Source organism: Capra hircus, chromosome 4 (genome assembly GCF_001704415.2).
Source record: "Capra hircus breed San Clemente chromosome 4, ASM170441v1, whole genome shotgun sequence".
Lineage (NCBI taxonomy): Eukaryota > Metazoa > Chordata > Mammalia > Artiodactyla > Bovidae > Capra > Capra hircus.
Window position 1 is genome coordinate 76,264,612 of NC_030811.1, and position 23,271 is coordinate 76,287,882.

The 23,271-nt window shown below is 38.4% G+C and overlaps 1 protein-coding gene and 1 pseudogene across 2 annotated transcripts in view; both read left to right on the top strand.

Moving 5' to 3' along the window:
• CCDC146 (coiled-coil domain containing 146) overlaps positions 1–23,271 on the top strand; it is a 141,608-nt gene that overhangs the window by 20,635 nt on the left and 97,702 nt on the right. Inside the window, exon 2 of the mRNA XM_005679099.3 lies at positions 4,566–4,735. Coding sequence (XP_005679156.1) covers positions 4,577–4,735 — 159 coding nt within the window. The 5' untranslated portion in view covers positions 4,566–4,576. The remainder of the gene's footprint in view (positions 1–4,565; positions 4,736–23,271) is intronic.
• Positions 736–2,705, top strand: LOC102172689 (annotated as a pseudogene). Its single transcript, XR_001295577.2, has one exon. The product of XR_001295577.2 is annotated as an importin subunit alpha-1 pseudogene (transcript).

The window sequence follows — 23,271 nt, forward strand, 5'->3', positions numbered from 1 at the left end:
AGGGGCAGTCCAAACAATATCAATTACTATTACTATCACATAAAGAAAAACAACCAGACATTCGGTGCTTCATGATGGAAGTGCACGCTAAGCCTGTGAAGGGTTTTTGTAGCAAGAGGAGGAAGGCAAGTGCACGTGCAATTTATGGTTGTGGCAGAAAACTGGAGATAGTAGAGTGGAAGCTAGAAGTCCAGAGGCATTATCACATCTAATATGCATTTTCTTTATGAAATAGAAAAATTAGTTACTATCGCTTCCATTTTTAGAGAGAACAATGAATCAGTGATATGCCTGTGACCATTTTAATAAATTCAGGAATCAGAGCCTGTCATGCCATCTAGATTCATATTTTAGAACATATTTTCCATATTCAAGGAAGGAGGATCCCTATCATCAGAGTAGGAATAACATAGACATAATAGGTAATATGTGCTCAACAAAACCTTAAAATTACATAGGCAGAACACTCTTTGACATAAAGCAGCAATATATTTTTGATCCTCTCCAAAAGTAAAGGAAATAAAGGCAAAAATAAATGAATGGAACCTAATTAAACCTAAAACTTTTGTGTAGCAAAGAAAACCATCAATAAAATGAAAAGACAGCCTACTGAATGGGAGAAAATATTTCCAAGCGATATGACCAATAAGGGATTAATATCCAACATATATAAATATCTCATACAACTTGACATCAGATAAAACAATCAATCAAAAAATGGGCAGAAGAGGCCACACCGTCCTCGGGCTGACCGTGGTAGACGTTTGGAGGCAGTAGATCCCGCAGCTTGTGCGCCGCGCACCGCCTCCGGTGGACGCTTGAGCCTGCTGTGTAGCTTTCTCCCTTTGTCTCATAATCATGTCCACCAATGAGAATGCTAATTCACCAGCTCCCCGCCTTCACAGATTCAAGAACAAGGGGAAAGACAGTACAGAAATGAGGCGGCGCCGAATAGAAGTGAATGTGGAGCTAAGGAAAGCTAAGAAGGATGACCAGATGCTGAAAAGGAGAAATGTCAGCTCTTTTCCTGATGATGCTACTTCTCCACTGCAGGAAAACCGCAACAACCAGGGCACTGTAAATTGGTCTGTTGATGATATTGTCAAAGGCATAAATAGCAACAATTGGGAAAGCCAGCTCCAAGCTACTCAAGCTGCTAGGAAACTGCTTTCTAGGGAAAAACAGCCCCCTATTGACAACATAATCCGGGCTGGTTTGATTCCAAAATTTGTGTCCTTCTTGGGAAGAACTGATTGTAGTCCCATTCAGTTTGAATCTGCCTGGGCCCTCACTAACATTGCTTCTGGGACTTCAGAACAGACCAAGGCTGTGGTGGACGGAGGTGCTATCCCAGCATTCATTTCTCTGTTGGCATCTCCCCATGCTCACATCAGTGAACAAGCTGTATGGGCTCTGGGAAACATTGCAGGTGATGGTTCCATTTTCCGAGACCTGGTTATCAAGTATGGTGCAGTTGATCCGCTCTTGGCACTTCTGGCTGTGCCTGATATGTCGTCTCTAGCATGTGGTTACTTACGTAATCTTACCTGGACGCTTTCAAATCTTTGTCGCAACAAGAATCCTGCACCCCCCTTAGAGGCTATTGAGCAGATTCTTCCTACTTTAGTTCGTCTCCTGCATCACGATGATCCGGAAGTATTAGCTGATACCTGCTGGGCTATTTCCTACCTTACTGATGGTCCAAATGAACGGATTGAAATGGTTGTGAAAACTGGGGTTGTACCCCAACTTGTGAAGCTTTTAGGAGCTACTGAATTGCCAATTGTGACTCCTGCGCTCAGAGCCATAGGAAATATTGTCACTGGGACAGATGAACAAACACAGGTTGTAATAGATGCGGGAGCACTTGCCGTGTTTCCCAGCCTGCTGACAAACTCCAAAACTAATATTCAGAAGGAAGCTACATGGACAATGTCAAACATCACAGCTGGCCGCCAGGACCAGATACAACAAGTTGTGAATCATGGATTAGTCCCATTCCTTGTTGGCCTTCTCCCAAAGGCAGACTTTAAGACACAAAAGGAAGCCGCATGGGCTGTGAACAATTATACCAGTGGCGGAACTGTGGAGCAGATCGTGTACCTTGTTCACTGTGGCATAATAGAGCCGTTGATGAACCTCCTAACTGCAAAAGATACCAAAATTGTTCTGGTTATTCTGGATGCCGTTTCAAATATCTTTCGGGCTGCTGAGAAACTAGGTGAAACTGAGAAACTTAGTATAATGATTGAAGAATGTGGAGGTTTGGACAAAATTGAAGCTCTACAAAACCATGAAAATGAGTCTGTGTACAAAGCTTCATTAAACTTGATTGAGAAGTATTTCTCTGTAGAGGAAGAGGAAGATGAAAATGTTGTGCCAGAAGCTACCTCTGAAGGCTATGCATTCCAGGTGCAGGATGGCTCTGCTGGGACCTTCAGCTTTTAGGTGCGCCCCTGAGGCTTAACGCCGTTTGTGGTGCCCTTTGTTTGGTATAAGTTTGTCTTACTGTTTCTCTACCAAGAACTCTTTTTAAATGTGGTTTGTTACTGTAGCACTTTGTACAACAAAACTATACTTGAACAGTTCCAAACTGTACATACTGTGTGAAGCTTCTCCTCTCAATCGGTTTCTTATTTCTGTGTTTCTATGTGGAATTTCATATCTTGCAGTGTCCTGTAAATAAAGATTAAATTCCACCCTTTTCTTTAAAAAAAAAAAAATGGGCAGAAGACCTGAAAACACATTTTACCAAAGAGGAAATGTAGATGGCCAGCCAAAATGCACATGAAAAGATGCTCAACATCGCTAATCATGAGGGAAATGCAAATCAAAACTGCAATGAGATATCACCTCACTTGTCAGAATGGCTAACATCAAAAAGACCACAAGTAACATAATCTGGCATTGATGTGGAAAAAAGGGGAACCCTCCTACACTGTTGACGGGAAATTGGTGCAGTCACTGTAGAGAACAGAATGGGGGCTTCCTCAAAAAACTAAAAATAGAACTACCATGTGACCCAGCAATTCCATTCCTTGGTAAACATCTGAAAAAACACGAATTCAAAAAAATACATGCACCCCAGCATTCACTGCAGCAGTACTTACAACAGCCAAGATATGGAAACAACCTAAATGTCCATCAACAGATGAATGGATGAAGAAGATGCAGAATACCACTCAATGGAATAATACTCGGTCATCAAAGAGAATGAAATTTTTCCGTTTGCAGCAACATGGATGGACTTGGAGGGCATTACTCTAAGTGAAATAAGTCAAACAGAAAAAAGATAAATACGGTATGATATCGCTTATATGTGGAATCTAAAAACTGCAACAAACTAGTGAATATAATATAAAAGAAATAGACTCATAAATATATAGACAAACTAGTGATTACCAGCAGGGAGGTACAAACTGTTGGGTGTAAGATAGGTTCAAGGATGTATTATACAACATGAGAAATATAACCAGTATTTTGTAATAAGTGAAAAGGGAGAGTAACTTTTAAAAATTGCATTAAAAATTGCATAAAGTTAAAGAAAATTAAAGCAAAAAGAAATTAAGACAGTTGAAGTGATCCTGTCTAGTAAGAGAAGAAAGCAGGTATGCTCATCTGTTGAGTGCACATTCACATATGCGGAGATCAAAAGAGCAGATTAGATTGGCATTCTCCTATGCAACGGAGGCCTCTTACCAGCTCTCAGAGGAGCAGCCATCCCAATGCCACCAAAGTGAGCCAATAGAGACCTTGCTAGCCTACACAGGGGTCGTTTTAGAAATGAGTCTAGGTCCACTTGACTACATGAGCAAATCAATGGTCAAAAAACAGGGCTGGTTTCAAGGATGTGTGACCTGTGTGGTGATAAAATGACTCACTTTTGGAGGGGCTAGTACTTGGCTTAACATTCTAATGTCACCAGCTTGAAATACCTGTGATTTTATTTTGAGCTTATGTTTTTTAAGTGGAGTCTGATGGAAGAGTTGAGCATATGCACACGAGCACAGAGGCCAACCAGTGTCAGGGTGCACAAGCATACAGGCCTGCGCAGTGGCAGCAGCCGGCAGTGTGGGTATCGGGCAACTAGCCTGGTGGCCTTGTGCACAAGTGCATGCCCAAGGCAGAGTGGGGCACCACAGGGAGTTGTTTATTATGTTTCTAAAAATAATTTGAATTAACTTTGTGATATATTTTAAGGATAAAGGTTCTGTTTATTAATCCAATCAATGAATACTAATTGAGTGCCTACTACAATACTCAGTAAACAAAATTAGGTTTATTTTCTGCCTTCATGGAACCTAAATTCTAGTTACTAATTATTTTTTCCAGTTAATGAAATAATCTACTCTTTAAAATTGGAAGTATTGCTTTGAGTGTATCAATGGAGAGCATCTTTGCAACAAAGCAGCCTTTTATAGTAACATGATTGCAGCTAAGTTTCCTGGCCTATAATTTCATTGAATAGATTACTCTAATTGCTTTTATTATCCTATCCTCCATTAATTTTACTTTAAAACTGAAGATATCCATAAATAGCTAAATATGGAATGATTTTATTTTAGAATTGTGAAAAATGGAAGACAGTACCACAGACACAGACCAAGAAGAGGAAGAGGAGAAAGGTGGAAAGGCTCAAGAAGACCCCATTTATGCTATTGCACCCACAATTAATATCCAAGATGAGCGATTTGTTGATTTATCTACAACTCCAGCTTTCATTTGTCTGCATGAGGTACATATATATTTATGTATTACTCTCTTTATAAATTACTACAATGAGACTTGCCTCCTTACCTGCTTAAAAATTCAGATGAAGTTAATATCATTATCAAAATAATTTATCATATGTAATCTGTATGTGATACATACTGTTTGAGGCTCTTTAAAATAGTCCCTACCTTCTCTTCCAAAAGCCTACCACATAATCCTGGACTAATGCAGTAGTGTAGGTTCTGATACTGTGAAGGCATAATAAATCTTTATATACATGCAACTAAAGTACATTCTGTCTGTTGGTAAATTAATTAAGAGATTTCTTTCATTATTGGATAGACTATTTCAATAAAATGAAGATAAATGGTTTTATCTTATAATGACAGACAGAATATACATTTAGATAACTAAATGTAGTTACTTCAGAAGAGCACTGAAATATACTGTTTTCTATTAGCAGAGAAGCAAAACAGGGAATATGATTTTTGTTACATTTTTTTAAAAAAATAAGATGAACGTTTAGGAAACATCCAAAAATGAGGAGAGTATTTTCTTCAATAGTAACCGACCACATAGCAACTTGAGAGCTGTACTTGAGCAAAGAGTTTAGAGGGCATATGAATTCTGGACTCCTAACTTTACATGAATATAACTGAATAAAACATCTAAGAAATTTGATAGTAATAATAAAATAAGCTAAAAAAATCTTTGGGTAAAATCAGAGTTTACTTAAAACCAGAAGCAAAGGTAAATCCCCACCCAAATATTTTATTGGTATAAATGTTTTGAATATTGTTGAACTTTTGTTTTACATATACATATAAACCACATATCAGGAACACCTGATGTCATGTGTTCCATTACTCATGTTTTCAGCTTTTATCACTTGGTTAAGGTGGTGACTTCTAGCTTTCTTTAAGTTATTGTTTTTCATCTCAAAATTAATAAGGCCCTATGGGGAGGTAATCTGAGGCTATTTAAGTATCCTCTTTGTTGTCATTCAGTCACTAAGTCGTGTCCAACTCTTTGCAACCCCATGGACTGCAGCACACCAGGCTTCCCTGCCCTTTACTATCTGCTGGAGTTTGTTCAAATTCATGTCCATTGAGTTGGTAATACTACCTAACCATCTCATCCTCCGCTGCCCTTTTCTCCTTTTGCCTTCAATCATTCCCAGCATCAGGGTCTTTTCCAGTGAGTTGGCTCTTGCCATCAGGTGGCCAAAGTATTAGAGCTTCAACATCAGTCCTTCCAATGAATATTCAGGACTAAGACTGACTGGTTTGATCTCTCTGTAGTCCAAGAGACTCTAAAGAGTCTTCCCTAGCACCATAATTCGAAAGCATCGATTCTTTGGCATTCAGCTTTCTTTATGGTCCAACTCTCACATCCATACATGACTACTGGAAAAACCATAGTTTTGACTGTATGAACCTCTGTCAGCAAAGTGTTATCTCTGCCTTTTAAACTGCTGTTTTTCCAAGGAGCAGGCACATTTAATTTCATGGCTGAGTCACTGTCTGCAGTGATTTGGAGCCCAAGAAAAGAAAATCTGTCACTGTTTTGATTTTTCCCCATCTATTTGCCATGAAGTGATGGGATCAGATGCTATGATCTTTGTTTTTTAAATGTCAAGTTTTAAGCCAGCCATTTCACTCTCTTCTTTCACTTTCATCAAGAGGCTCCTTAGCTCCTTTTCATTTTCTGCCATTAGAGTGATATCATCTGCATATCTAAGGTTGTTGATGTTTCTCCTGGCAATCTTGATTCCAGCTTGTGATTCTTTCAGCCCAACATTTCACATAATGTACTCTGCATAAAAGGTAAATAAGCAGAGTGATAATATACAGACTTGTTGTACTCCTTTCCCAATTTGGAATCAGTCAGTTAGTTGTTCCATATCTGGTTCTAATTGTTGCTTCTTGATCTCCATACAGGTTTCTCAGGAGACAGGTCTGGTATTCCCATCCCTTTCAGAATTTTCCACCATTTATTGTGATCCACACAGTCAAAGGCTGTAGTGTAATCAAAAAATCAGATTTTTTTTCTGGGATTTCCTTGTTTTTCCTATGATCCAGCAGATGTTTGCAATTTGATCTCTGATTATTCTGCCTTTTCTAAACCCAGTCTGTACATCTGGAAGTTCTCAGTTCACATAGTGCTAGTTAGAAGGATTTTGAGCTAGGATAGAAGCCTAGTTAGAAGGATTTTGAGCTTTACTTTGCTAGTATGTGAAATGAGCACAACTGTATGGTAGTTTGAACATTCTTTGGCATTACCCCTCTTTGGGATTGGAATGAAAAGTGATCTTTTCCAGTCCTGTGGTCACTGCAGAGTTTTCCAAATTTACTGACATATTGAGTGCAGCACTTCAACAGTGTCATCTTTTAGGATTTGAAGTAGCTTAGCTGGGATTATATCACCTCCATTTAAGTATCCTGCTCTGCTAAAATTTTCACCTACTAGATTTACATCTCTGATGATTCTTCCCCAAATTAATTATTATTATGATGGCTGCAAAATGGCAAGTTTCTTATTCTATCATTTCTTCTACAATTACTAGTCGGCTTCCTACTGTAGGGTAGAATATTCTCTTCTTTCCTGTATCTATCAATCCATCCATCCATCTATCCAACAGGGTGAACTTATAAGTTCTTATTCTACTCAGTGAGTTATAATCCATCATTGCCATTATTCATTTTGATACTTCAATTGTCCCAGATTTGGTCAGTGTAACTCTTTCAAGAAGGCTCACTTACCCTTTTGACATGTTCCTAAGATTCTTTATGTACTTTTTAACTTTCTGTCATAAGAATATATTGCATGTTTAGCTTGCATTTTCTTTGCTCCAACTCTAGGATCAGCCGTTTCTCAAAGGATTTTCAGTTCCCTTTTCAGAGGAGAATGACATTTGAAAACTAAGATCTCAGTGCTGGATGTGTTCACTGCTACTGGACTGTCATTGCTTCTAAGTACTCTTAGAGATAGGAAATAGGCACATAAATATATTTATTCTACACAAATTTATATATATTTCTATCTATATCCTTATATATTTATAATGATGAGTTTATACTTCTATTATTAATATTTTCAAATGATCAGGATTCTCTATTTCTGCTAAAATCTATCATATGTCTAACTTTGAAATAGTATTTCTACTTTCATACCACTATTCCTAATAATTCTATCAAATAAGGGAACAGTTTATTTCTACCAAAGGTTATGCTAACAATAAAAATTATAGTCAAATTTTGTAAGCCACAGATAAAGAAATAGGAAATGTTTGCTTTGTAATGTCAAAGGAGAACTTAGGACAACTTCTCCTGAATATTGCTTTTCAAGGTAATGATTCATTAAATATTTCAAGAATCTGTTAATACTCATGTATGCACAAATTATAGCTATTAATCATTGGGTATGACCCCCCTAATGCAGTGGATACCTTTGATTATAAGGTCAAAGAACTGTCCAACTATTTTGAGTAGTATTTACACCAATGATTTTACTGCTTGAGAACTCTTTTTTTTTTTAGCCAGCAAAATCTTGCAGAGTGAATTATTGGCTTAAAACAACTTTACTTCCATAATAAACATCCTTGAGGTTATTCCTATTGGCATCTAGTTTTATTTTCTAAGATTCACAAGTCTAAGATTCCCAAGTCTTATAAATTTTTAACCTGTTATATATAAGCCTTCCTCCTTCAGTTGTCCAAACAGAAGTTGAATCTGCAGAATAACAAAAGTTCTGAAAGAAAAGAGTCAGAAATCGACTTCTAAAGATCCAGATGCTTGGCATCTCACTGAAAGAACCAGAAGCTGCTCATGCATTTATTGTTGCTAATGCTAGTCATACAATTGGCCCAGTGCTACTTAATTGTAAAGCATGGATGTCATGCTCTCATCTAACATTGCATAAAGGATGTGTTCCGTAGTCATGGCACTCTGCGATTTGGGCCCAAACTACTTTTGCAATCTAATAGTTCACATAGCCCTCATGATCTTCTGTTTATGTTACTCATCTTAGTATGGAGTCTCCCATATTTAGATGGCTAGGAAACTAGCAACATATTCACAAAGCGTGATGCAAGGTCATGGCTGTCCATAATCCTCCTTCTTATGTTGCCTCTTGAAAGACTATGCTGCTGCTGCTAAGTCACTTCAGTCATGTCCGATTCTGTGCGACCCCATAGACGGAAGCCCACCAGGCTCCCCTGTCCCTGGGATTCTCCAGGCAAGAACACTGGAGTGGGTTGCCATTTCCTTCTCCAATCTGTGAAAGTGAAAAGTGAAAGTGAAGTCGCTCAGTTGTGTCCGACTCTTAGCGACCCCATGGACTGCAGACTACCAGGCTTCTCCGCCCATGTGATTTTCCAGGCAAGAATATTGGAGTGGGATGCCATTGCCTTCTCTGAAAACTATGCTACTCCCACTAAAAAGAAATCAGATCAAACATTTGCAGAGGCCACACCTTGCAAACCTGCATTGGTTCCTAACCTTTTAGAATCTGGCTTAGTTCCCACATCCTTCAAGAAACTGTATCTGAGCAGCCAGCGCACAGTATTTTCTCCAACCTGTCAATTCTTATGGCATTTGTAGGCTGTACCTTTCACTTGGTACAGGATCATTAACAGATATTTATTGAATATCTTCTTATCATGTAATATTTTGCATAGCAGATTTAATTCCTCACTGATATTATGATCACATTAAACAGTAACAGGGCAGAGACTACATTGTGTTAAATTCACTCTTTGGGATTAATGTTCAAAGTGGTGCTTGGGAATGAAGTCACATCAATGGATTGTGTGGGTTAATTCTGGACACCTGCTCCTCAACCCTGCCATGGCTGCCTAATAATGAGGACTGACACTCTACAGACTGTTCTCGTCCTGTTGAAAACTTTTATTTAAAAAAATTTTTTGTTAAGGTGTAACATATATTCAGTAAATGTCACAAATACTCAGGGTATAGCACTTCTTTATGTATGCCATTAACCAACAAATTCAGCACTAAATTCATTATTCTCCCAATCCTAATTCTCCTCCTGTGTTCTCTTTATCAGTTTGAGGGTTAAATATCTCCATTAACTATTTCTTGAATTTATCTCTTCTTCATTCATGCCATATTTACACTGACATGAAAATATATTTCCTGCAACTCAGTGGTGTCCCTTGAAATTCTTCCAAGTCATTGCTCCCACTGAAGTTAGCCACTGTTCTGACTTATCACTACATATTAGTTTTGCCTCTTTAAAAAAATCATATGAATGGAATCATAGTACCATGATCACCTTGTGCATGGTTTATACTTATGAAGCCATTTATCTTGGGTGTATACCTAGGACTGGGGTTCCTGTGTCATAGTTTAGATTTCTATTCAACTTTAGTTGATATCTTCAAATATCTACTACTGTGGGCAAGAATCCCTTAGAAGAAATGGAGTAGCCCTCAAAACCAACAAAAGAGTCCGGAATGTAGTACTTGGGTACAATTTCAAAAACAATAAGAATTATCTTGGTTCATTTCCAAAGCAAACCATTCAGCATCACAGTAATCAAAATCTATGCCCCAATCACTAAACAGAAGAAGCTTAAGTTGACCAGTTCTATAAAGACATATAAGGACACCCAAAAAATATGTCTTTTTCATCATAGGGGATTGGAATGCAAAAGTAGGAAGTCAAGAGTTACCTGGAGTAACAGGCAAGTTTGGCCTTGGGAGTACAAAATGAAGCAGGGCAAAGGCTAACAGATTTTTGTCAAGAGAACATGCTGGTTATAGCAAACACCCTTTTCCAACAACCCAAGAGACGACTACACACATGGACATCACCAAAAAGGCAGTACTGAAATCAGATTGATTATGTTCTTGGCAGCTGAAGATGGAGAAGCTCTATACAGTCAGCAAAAACAAGACCTGGAGCTGACTGTGGCCCACATCATGAACTCCTTATTGCAAAATTCAGGCCCAAATTGAAGGAAGTATGGAAAACTACTCAGCTTTTCAGGCATGAACTAAATCAAATCCTTTATGATTTTACAGTGAAGGTGATGAACAGATTCAAGGGATTAAATCTGGTAGAGAGTGCTTGAAGAACTATGAATGGAGGTTTATAACATTGTACAGGAGGCAGTGATCAAAACCATCCCCAAGAAAAAGAAATGCAAGAAGGCAAAGTGGTTGTCTGAGGAAGCCTTACAAATAGCTGAGAAAAGAAGTGAAAGACAAAGGAGAAAGGGAATGATATACCCAACTCAATGCAGACTTCCAAAGAATAGCAAGGAGAGATAAAGCTTTCCTAAATGAACAATGCAAAGAAATAGAGGAAAACAATAGAATGGGAAAGACTAGAGATCTCTTCAAGAAAATTATAGATTCCAAGGGAACATTTCATGCAAAGATTGGCATAGTGAAGGACAGAAATGGCAAGGACCTAACAGAAGCAGAAGAGATTAAGAAAAGGTGACAAGAATACACAGAAGAACTGTATAAAAAAGGTCTTAATGACCCGGATAACCATGGCGATGTAGTCACTCACCTAGAGCCAGACATCCTAGCATGCAAAGTCAAGTGGGCTTTAGGAAGCATCAAAGATACTGGAGGTGATGAAATTCCAGCTGAACTATTTCAAATCCTAAAAGATGATGCTGTGAAAGTGCTGCACTCAATTTGTCAGCAAATCTGGAAAACTCAGCATGGCCACATGACTGGAAAAGATCAGTTTTCATTCCAATCCCAAAGAAGGGCAATGCCAAAGAATGCCCAAACTACTGTACAGTTGTGCCCATTTCACATGCCAGCAAGGTAATGCTCAAAATCATTCAAGCAAGACTTCAGCAGTACATAAACCAAGAAGTTCCAGATGTACAAGCTGATTTAGAAAAGGCAGAAAAACCAGAGATCAAATTGTGAACATATGTTGGATCACAGAGGAAGCAAGGGAATTCCAGAAAAACATCTACTTCTGCTTCATTGATTATGCTAAAGCCTTTGACTGTGTGGATCACAACAAAGTGGGGGAAATTCTGAAAGGGATGGGAATACCAGACCACCTTACCTGTCCTGAGAAACCTGATGCAGGCCAAGAAGCAACAGTTAGAACTTGACATGGAACAACAGACTGGTTCAAAATTGGGAAAGGATTACATCAAAGCTGTATATTGTCACCCTGCTTATTTAACTTACATGCAGAGTACATCATGCAAAATGCCAGGCTGGATGAATCACAAACTGGAATTAAGGTTGCTGGGAGAAATAGCACTCTAATGACAGGAAGTGAAGAGGAAATAAAGGGCCTCTTGATGAAAGTGAAAGCAGAGAGTGAAAAAGCTGGCTTAAAACTCAACATTCAAAAAACTAAGATCATGCCATCCAGTCTCATCACTTCAAGGCAAATAGATGGGGGAAAAATTGAAACAGTGGAAGATTATATTTTCTTGGGCTCCAGAATCACTGAAGATGGTGACTGTAGCCATGATTAAAAGATGCTTGTTCCTTGGAAGAAAAGCTATGATAAACCTAGACAGCATATTAAAAAACAGAGACATCACTTGGCTGACAAAGGTCTGTACAGTCAAAGCTATGGTTTTTCTAGTAATCATGTACAGATGTGAGAATGAGCACCAAAGAATTGATGCTTTCCAATTGTGGTCTTGGAGAAGACTTGAGAGTCCCTTGGACAGCAAGGAGATCAAACCAATAAATCCTAAAGGAAATCAACCTTGAATATTTACTGGAAGGACTGATGCTGAAGCTGAAGCTCCAATACTTTGGCCACCTGATGGGAAGCACTGACTCACTGGGTCCTTGATGCTGGGAAATACTTTCAAATGACTTTCTGAAAAGACTGTACCAAGATATACACCCTGATGAGCTATAAGCAATTAATTGTCCTCCTCTGACACTATGGCAAGGACCATGTGTTAAACAGCACCTGGCTCAAGATCTTGCACAGAGATAAGTAGTAAATATTTAGTATTTTAAAATATTGTTAACGAATAGTGTGTGTCTCTTTGTTCAAAGCATCATGTCTATTGCACATTCAGGCTTAATTTAAGTGATGGCTTTCATGGTATTCCCCAGGTCAAAATTTCTACTTTTAATCTGTACGTGGTTATGTAAAGTAGCCCTGATTTCTAAGGGTCAACTTGGTTGTCAAATGTCAGTGTGTCAGATATTGAACTCCTCCAAGCGTTGGAAGTCATAAAATCATTCTTGTCTGAATGCCAAGAGCCAAAACCAAAACATGAGTGTATCTTGCCTGAGCCTTTTGGCTCTTTTGCTTTTCATCAGAACTAGTCAGCAACTCCTTTCATTTCCTAAAAATAATTTTTATGCCAATCATTGTTAAGTCTTTGACCTGATTTAACCAAGGGATAGAGAAAAAGTAGCATAGAGCATCTGGGAGACACAAGGGGCAGTGTGAACACTGGAGGAAAACACTAAGGAGGTAAAAGTGTGAATCTGTATATAATACAAAATTCTGTTAGAGTGTAGGGTATGCAAGTATTGTGGATGTGTAGATTAAGATGGATTAGGCTTGTTAATAAGTGACCTTTTCACTGAAACAGATTCTATATAAAACTGTCAACTGTTGGACTCCTTAAAAATGTGTAATAATAATATCTGTGATCAAGTTTTAGTTGCATGTCCAATTGGAAAAGAATTGAGATAGCAAAAAGTTTTTGAATTGTAGTGAGATGTTAAATCTTAATCTATTTAATATATTAATTCAGCACCCACTATGTACCTGGCTCTGTGTTAGGAAATATTAATTACCATTGTTATTAAAGTTACTAAAATTTACTCAAATTTATCCCTTTAGCTCCTCCTCTCATTTGAGAAACTCCTATGTGCTGCACAGTGCTAGATGTCGTGGACATTCATAGGCATAAAGTATTTTAAAGGGTACTAATCCCCTGCAGGAAGAAATGACAACCCACTCCAGTATTCTTACTGGGAAAATCCCATGGACATAGGAGCCTGGCAGGCTACAGGCCATAGGGTTGCAAAGAATCAGACACACTGAGCACACACACAATGTGCAATTCTTTAGAAGCTTAATTTGGGAAATAAGAAACTTGTGGTGGTAAACATCAACAAAAGGCAATGGATGGTTGAGAACCTAAAGGCCAAACAGTGTGATTAGAACTAAATGAAAACAACAAACACATTGAGATGATCTGGAAAAAGCTTTTCAGAAGCAGTAGGACAAGAGAGAGAACATTTCATCCAAATCCATGGTGTCCACTATGAACCTACTCTCCTATCTTAAGCTTTGCCTACACTGATATATGCACATACTTGGAATATCTTCACCCGGATGATCCCAAACCTCCAACTAAACATGTTCTGAATTAAATTTGTTATTTTCCTCCCAAACCTACTTTTCCTCCTGTATTCTGTCAGTTGGTTTTCTCTCTTAAATATCCATTAAATTCTTCTGTTTTCCATTCCCACCACCTCACCAACCAGAATGCCATTTCAGTGATCAAGATAAGATGTGGAGACCGAACCACGCAGTGGCCATGGAAAGGAGAGAATAGATAGAGGAGAGATAGTGAGGAAGTACAAAATGCTAAATTAACTGTCTGAATGGATATGGGGAAGGAGTCTAAATTGATGTTTAGATTTGTGATTTAGGAAAGTGGCTGGATTATGGTTTTGAAAGTGACAGAAAATTCAGAATAAGCAACGGTCTGAAGGAAGTGTCCAATATGTAAGTCTTGAGCTTACCAGGGAAGGCCCTTGACTGAAGACACAGACATAGCGGGTTCTTGGTTGTCAGATGGCTTTTCTGAAAAGAATGCAAATTGCTTCTTATGTATATTTAACAGCATAGTCTACCACTGCATATTTATTAAAAAAAGATGTTACTATCATGTATCTAATTTCCTACCTTTAAAATGATCTCTTTCACATGTTCAAAAGGCACTTTCTTGTTTTTTATTCACTTTGATCTCATAAGGCTGGTAACAGATTAAATAAATTTTGGAATTTTAAATAAGAACTTTATAAATTTCTGAAAATACTGGTGATTTTTCTGATGCTACTAAAGCTTCCTTCATTTTCAAAGTTGGATCTTTGAGTTACTGATGAGTTTCTTGAGATAATGTTTTCTACTTCTTTCATACATGACCTAATTAATCAAGTAACTGGTTACAAAGAAGAAAATGTAAGATATACCCCTACCCCAAGGAGCTTACAGGCAAGGCAGTTTCAAGTATGTAATTTAATTTTCATAATAGTTCCATAAAGAAGTTTGAGATATCATTATTCCACTTAAAGTTTCTGAAAGACTGCGGCTTGCCCTGCTTTGCACTGCGAGGCAGATACAGAGCCAGGCATGCAACCTAGTCTCCTGTCTCCAACTCCGATGCACATTTCACCTGACATGCTTCACTTGACAGTCACACATTTAAACACTGCTATTTTAGGATTTTACAAATTTACTTTTAAAGTAAACTGTATATTAAAAGAAAAAATAAAGATAAATATTTTAACTCTCCATTTAAATATTTCTGTTTGGTTTTCCTATCCTTTCTTAGTTATCACACCTCGCTAATAGTTGTACTTAGAGGATATGCTAAAAAAAACAACTATAAGTTTCTTTTAAAAATGTTTCCATAAGTCTTATAGTTTTTGGAATCTTTTTACTTTTCCCTCAGACATCTAGGTAGGCTTGCAAGAATAATTCTTCAGGATTTTGTTTGGCTGTCAAGAAACTTTAAACAGACTAGTAATTTACTAAACAATACAGATAGGTTCCATTTTCCCCATAAAGTGTTTTGTTTTTCACTTTAAGAGCAAGATGGAAATTTTTTAATCTTTATAGTATGGAAGAAGATCGTGGATCATGCTTGGAATACACTAAACATTTGGGGTATTAACATGGCTTGTGTCTATCTATAAAGATTGGAAATTTACATTAGGAAAGGAAATGGCATCGCACTCCAGTATTCTTGCCTGGAGAATCCCATGGACAGGGGAGCCTGGTAGGCTACAGTACACAGGGTCGCAAAGAGTCGGATACAACTTCACTTTCACTTTCACTTTATGGGAAAAGAAGCCATATTCCATTTGCAAAGTGATTAACACCCCCAATTCAAGCAGTAAAAACTGTATCAGGAAAAGATAAAAGAAGGTCCCATGTTAGGGACCTATCCTTACCCTTGGCACCTTCAAAGATGATTCTGGACATGAATCTGGGGTGTGGTTAAAAAATAGTATTTTTTTTCTGCTATCTGAATGTGTGATCAGCGGCAAGTAGGAGTCAGAGAATGTTAAAAATTGGGAATTGAAAAGAATTGACAGTTTCTCTGCCTCCTATAAGTGAGGTTGTGTGTGTGTTAATCACTCAGTCATGTCCAACTCTTTGTGACCCCATGGGCTGTAGCCCGCCAGGCTTCTCTGTCCTTGGAATTCTCCAGGCAAGAATACGGGAGTCGGTAGCCATTCCCTTCTCCAGGAAATCTTCCTGATTCACGGATCGAACCTAGGTCTCCCACACTGTGGGCAGATTCTTTACCGTCTGAGCCACCAGGGAAGCCCATGTGTAAGATTATCTCCCTTTAATCATTCTGAAAATCTTTCCTGACCATCCACCACATGGCAGACTCAGGCCTCGGAACCAGAGGAGAACATGGCAGTGAGCGCTGTACCCTCTGCAGCTCATCTGTTCCTTCATCTGTTTGGTTTACGTTCTTTGATTTCCTTTTCCCTTTTTTGATTCCTTTACTGACACAAGAACCTAGTCTGTGTGTGCATGCTTGCCTGTGTGTTTAATTATATATTTATCAAAGTTTTGATGATCTATTTTTCATTCATTCTTTAGCTATTTTGTAGCAAGTTGATTTAAATATTTAAAACAATGATGTAAATTCAGATGCTCTTTTTTGTCACTGTGACCAGACGTTGAGAATTCCATGGACAGAGGAGCCTGGGAGGCTACAGCCCATGGAGTTGCAAAGAGTCAGACACAACTAAGTGACTAACACAGACACACACACAGCAGTAGTGAACACCAGAAAAGTCCACTAAAACAAGGCAATTATTACAGTTTTCATTAGGCAAACAAGATCAAGATCTCAGCAATTAAGCAGTGAGATAGAAGCCAGTGAGTCAGAAGCCAGGAAGCTAAAGAATACAGTACTAGAGAGCCAGGTATTAAAGATTTTAACCATGAGATTAGTATCTTTCTCTTTTAAACCACTTTTTAATACAAGAAATATGTAGTACAAAATTCAAAGATGCAGAATAGTACACAGTGAAAATTAGGCCAGTCTGCCACCCATTCCAGTCTGCTGTCCCCTTCCCCGGAGGCAACCATCATTCACAGTCTCCCAGAGAGCCTTGCAGAAATCTGTGCACAAACAAGTAAGTGGTAGCATAATATTCATACTTCCTTTTTTATACACATATATATAATTGTTATATTCTTTTTAATGTTTGCATAGTATTTCAGTGCATGGATGGGGCATAATATAACCAATTTCCATTATAAAATTTGGATTAATTTGGATTATTTCTATCCTCTACTCTTATAATGATAGAGTCAATAACCTCATGTGTACATCATTTCACATTGAAATAATCATAGGACAAATTCCTAATAGTGGGATTGCTGGATCAATGGGTTTGTTCATTTAAAAAAAAAATTTGACTGTGGAAAAGTAGACCTACCATATTGACCATTTCTATATGTACAGTTCAGTAGTGCTGAGTATATTCACAGTGTTGTGCAACCAATTTCCAGAATTGATGTATCGAGCGACACAAATGAGAATTTGCCCCTCCTCCCAGATCCTGGCAACCACATTCTGCTTTCTGTTTCCATGAATCTGACTACTCATCCATGTGTGTGTGCTCAGCTGCATCCGACTCTTTGCGACCCCATGGATTATAGCCTGTCAGGCTCCTCTGTCCATGGATTTTCCAGGCAAGAATACTGGAGAGGATTGTCAGTTCCTTCTCCAGGGCATCTTCCCAACCCAGGGATCAAACCCGTGTCTCTTATGTCTCGTGCACTGGCAGACAGATTCTTTCACCCCTGTGCTGCCTACTCTAGATACCTGATATTTTACAGAGTTCGTCTTTTGTGACTGGCTTATTTTACTAAGCATACTGTCCTCAAGGTGCATCCATGTCGTAACCTGTGACTGAATTTCCCTCCTTTTTAAGACTGAATAATATTCCGTTTGTACTGGATTGGCCAAACAGTTCATTCAGGTTTTTAATAACATCTTATGAAAAACATGAAAGACTTGTTTGGCCGAAAATGCCATATTTTATTTATACATGTATCTGTCAGTGGACACTTGGGTTCCTCCCACTTCTTGGATATTATGAATATAATACTATGAACATGGTGTCCAACTATTTCTTTGGGATCCTACTTTCAATTCTTTTGAAGTAGAATTGCCAGATCATGAGTTCGTTTATTTAAAAAAAATTTTTTTTTACTGCCACGGTGCTCTCCATAAAGGCTGTAATAATTTATGTTCCCCTCGACAATAAATGCATCTTTACTCAGCAGCGTGCGCTATGTGACTTTTCAACCTTTGTCACTCTGATGAGAGAAAAGTTTATATCATCATAGTCTTTATTTACATTAATCTTAAAATGAAGTGAGTTTCTTTTCATATATTTAAGACTGCTTTAAAATATAGTGTATTGCAAGTTCCCTAGTGATCTAGTGGTTAGTATTCAGTGCATTCACTGCTGTGACCTGTGTTCAACCCCTGGTTGGGAAACAGAACCTACAATTTTGGGGCATGGCCAATACATAAATAAATAAGGTGGATTAATAAAAAATGTGAGGTATAGGAAGGCCAAAAGGTCAGGAGACAATTGTCATTGAAACGATAGTTTACTACTCACCGTTTCTAAAAAAAAGGAGGCATGCCATAACATGGGGGGGCCACATGGGGAAGCACCAGGTTGATCAGGAGGCAGAGGAGAGGGAGGAACAGTACGTAGAGCTTTTATTGTGGTTTCCCTACGAAGGAATGAGTGATTTGGGATAAGCAGTTTAGGATTGGCTAGTGTGAATAATTTCAGCAGACTCTGGGGCATAGGCGAGGTCCTGAGTTGTCCGGCACCTGGCATTGGGTCATGATTAGGACAGTTGTACAGTGACCTGAGCCCAAGAGCCCAGTAAAGGAGATTGGTGAGGGTGTGGACTCTGGATTGTTGGTTTCCATTTGACAAGTCTTCTTCCTCCAAGGAGGAAGACTCCTGTCAATGTGGGGGAGGAGGACAATGAGGGAGGCAAGGTGACTCAGGCATATTATCAGGTTGTTTAGAACAAGGTGTATCTGGCATAGGCATGTAGGGCAGATGTTAAAGCATCAAATTTACGGAAGCTGGTTAATACAAAGACCTATTTGTACCTTGGTTTTTTTGTTTCTTTCTTTGGTAAATTTTGTTCACAGCTTTTTTTTTTTCCATTTTTTTGTGTGTAGTTTTTTTCTTAGAGACTCATAGAAACTCTCTATACATAAAGAAAATAGGCCTTTGTGCATAATATGCATTGCACAGATCTTATTCTCTGATTTTGGATTTCTTTTGAGTTTGCTTAAGATGGTTATTCTCCACGTGAAAATTTATTTTATGTGTGCTTAAATTTATTGACTTTTTCTTTTACAACTTCAAGATTTTATGCCATACTTAAGACCTTTGGTACTCTGTTATCATAAATTATTTCCTGTGTTTTCTCCTAGTATATTGATAGTTTGAGTCATCATATTTTAACCTTTATTCTATCTAGCATGTGTGCTGATATAAGGGGAAACAGAAAGGATATGACAGCTTAGAACCTCATGCCAAGTCCAGAACCTCTGGACTTATCTTCTGAGGCAAATGTTCTTTACATATTCCCAGCCCATGTACACCTAGGTGTGGGCAAATAGGTATACCTGGATGGCATCAGAGATTAGAATTAAGTGGGTACAAGAATTACCAAATATTGAACCACAGATTAAGAAGACAGGAATTTTGCTGTCTACATCGAAGAATGGACAGGCTCAAACTATCTTAAATTTGAATGGTTTGGAAAGAAAATCTCTGATTGATGGGGCACGGTGCTGGGGGAGGCAGGGAGTGGAAAAATGGTTCAGTAAAAAATGGGTCAGATTTCCCACTCTGCATGTACTGGTCATATACTTTCAATTCCTGAGCCTCACTTTACACCAATAGTACATTTCTCATCTTCAGAGGTACCTCAAACTGCCTACCATTGTGATTTTCACCCTCCTTTTAAACTGCTTTTATTACTTTTTTCCCAGTAAAAAAAAAAAAAATCTTACACGGAAGCACAATATGTAAGACAGAGTTGGATATGGTGGGTGTAGAGGCGAAGGATGCAGAGGTGAAGGTCCACTGTCCTTTCCACTCACATCTCCTGTCACCACCAGCACCAGGGCCCCCGTCCCTCAAGGCGCTGGGGAAAGCCCCCATGCTCTGTGCAGACAGCCTGTGAACTGCACTCAATCGAGCCGCCTCTCCCCCACCCTAAAACCCATCTCAGCACAGCCAAAGGAAACACAGATCTGTCCCAGAAAGCCACAGAAAGCAATGGGAGTACACTGAAGGTTTCTTCAGGGAGAGAGAGGGGATCCACCGCATGCCCTATGGCAAAACTTGCTAAAATTCCTCATCATAGCAGAAGCCTCTCCCCACTGCATCTACCCCTATTGTTCCCTCTTTTAGAACTCCTCCAGGAACTTTTTTTCCCCATCCCCAGCTGGGTTTTCCTCTTCGTATCTACACCCATCTTTCCCTTGATATCTTTGGCCGTTTCATTATTTTATAAAACAGTCTTCAGAGTTCCTTCCAGCTTTCCTCCCCACCCAGCGTCCCAACATCACCCCAGATCCAGACACAAAACCAGTCAATAGGTGGCAGGGGGAGACTGTAGATACTTAGATCATGAATGTTTTCCTGCTTTACATAAAGATCAAACATTACTTCTGTAAACTTATAGTCACATCCCTCTACAGTCTCATCCACCATTTCTTTCTTCCTTTTTTATTTTGTTTTTTAAACTGTTCTCTGCTACATACCTTGAGCTCCAGTCAAATTAGATGTATCATTGTTTTCCTAACTAGCTCCTGGTTTTCCAGCCTGCTTTTGTTCATCCTCTACCCAGCCTCGGACTGCTCTCCTCCACATTTCAGTGCTTTAGAATTCTACCCATTTCCCCCCAGGACAGTTCAGATTCCACCTTCTTAAAGCATGGCGCTTCCTGACAAAGTGGGGACACTTCTGTTGCTGCAACCTCTCTGCATGTGCTTGCACCACAGGCCACTTATTTTTTTCCCTTTTTTTTCTTAAAAAAAAAAATGCTAATCCATAGTAGCTTTAGGAACTTTGAAAACAGGAAGCCTGTTATTCTTCATGATATTCCTTGCTAACTCTTGGCACACTGTCACACGTGTAGCCGTGCCATTTTCCCATCCACATACTAACCAGGTCCGACCCTGCTTAGCTTCCGAGATCAGATGAGATCAGGCTCATTCAGGGTGGTATGACCATAGACTCTCAAAGGAATAGATGTATATAGTAATTAGTAAAGCCCTCCACCAAGATAATCACACTACTGAATGGCTACTTTACAAGGCACACTAAAGAGAAGAAATTTCTTCTGAATTTCTGATTGCATTTTCCACATCAAGCCCACCAAAATTCTCAGATATTTAAATGTTTAAAGTTGGAAATATCATACCAAGTTAGAACTGTTGTGCATCTATTTTAGTTTTATTTTTGCTGACTGAGCCCCAAAAGGGATATGCAATAGGGAGGCAATGATTTTACAATATTTTTTGAAAACAGAACAAAATATTTTAAGTGAAATTGAAGGTGAAGCCCCAAGATTCAAGATAAAAATAAAACCAGAACTATTCAAGGTGAACAGTGTTTCATGCATCATATATTCTCCTGGCATCCTCTCCTTCCTCGCTTCCTTTAGCATTCATGAAATATGTCTGCAGAACCTTTTAGGGTGACTGGGGACACAGTTCAAGAACCTTTCCTCTAGTGGTTCAGCCTGTTAAATACCAACCCCATAAATACCATATGTAAATACCGTAACTCCCATAACCATCCAACTGACATAACTACCCATGATATACCCATGAGTCTCTCTAGATTTTTAATCACTGACTTATTATAGGATAGAAATTTTCAAAGTCACCATCACCAGTACCACTCATCTAAATGATATGTGCATTTGAAAATAATTATATAACAAATAAAAATTAAAACTTTAGTGTTTACAAGAGAAATCTTTTGGCTCCCAAGAACTTACAAAGTGCTTTGTACTTAAATGGAATGTTTTCCTTAGTGAATCCTGCCACGTAACCATGGAAGTAAGAGTGTTTGGAGAGTACAGAAACTTGCTTGCCTTTTCTGTTGGAATTGTTATAAATTCTGACTTAGTTACAGAAAGTAAATAATTTTTAACTGCTAGGTTAAGTAAGGATATTAACACCCTTGAAAAAATATATATATTTTAAAATATCTCCTATCAACAGAATATTATGTAATTGTTTTCTGAGAAGATACAAAGAGAGTTATTTCACCTTAAGTTGAGATTTATCTGGAATCATTTTCCGTTTTGTAGGTTCACACAAAAAGTCAGACAGGGGTGATACTGAGGCTTACAATGTACATATTGGGTTGGCCAAAAAGTACGTTCAAGTTTTCATATACCATCTTACAAGAAAGACCCAAAATAACTTTTTGGCCAACCCAATATTTTACCATGGAATTATCACAGGTAATTTATCATAGAAACTTAGTCCATTTCATGAGAAAACACCAAGAAGGCCAGGAGAGCTGAAAATAGATAATGGCTCACACATGATACACAGCTTGTAGATAACAAAGATTGTTTTTTTTTCCCCTCCTTCAGGGAAGACTTTAGTGAGTGTAAAACATTACATCCTTATTGTGGCATGAATCACAGCAAACAGAAATAACACTGGAAATGCTCCTAGGAAAGTGTCCAGCACATGGCTGGTTCTCGGCAAGTGAGAGTGCTTATTATTATGAGCATTTAGAAGCAAAATCTCTAAACAAAAAGCAAAACAGATTAATTAGATTGACTGAAAAATTATGATACTCATTACTGAATAAGAAATAAATGTAAGCAAACAGTTCTGAGTCCTTCTTTGATAAAATTTCACAACTATGTAAACACAAAGTACTTGCCTCTTGTAGAAGATGAGAAACCCAATTTCCAGAGATATCAAGTGAGAAGGTTTTCAGATTCTACATGATTTCAAATTTGCTGAACTTTTGTATGAGGCCTTTTGTAATAGAGAAGCAATTCATCTTAATAGTGTCATCCTTCGGAGAAGGCAACGGCACCCCACGCCAGTACTCTTGCCTGGAAAATCCCATGGACGGAGGAGCCTGGTAGGCTGCCGTCTATGGGGTCGCACAGAGTCGGACACGACTGAAGCAACTTAGCAGCAGCAGCAATGTCATCCTTACTCAGAGAAAATCCTGAATGCTAGAAATTAAACTCAGATTTTGAGAGTTAAGAAAATTAT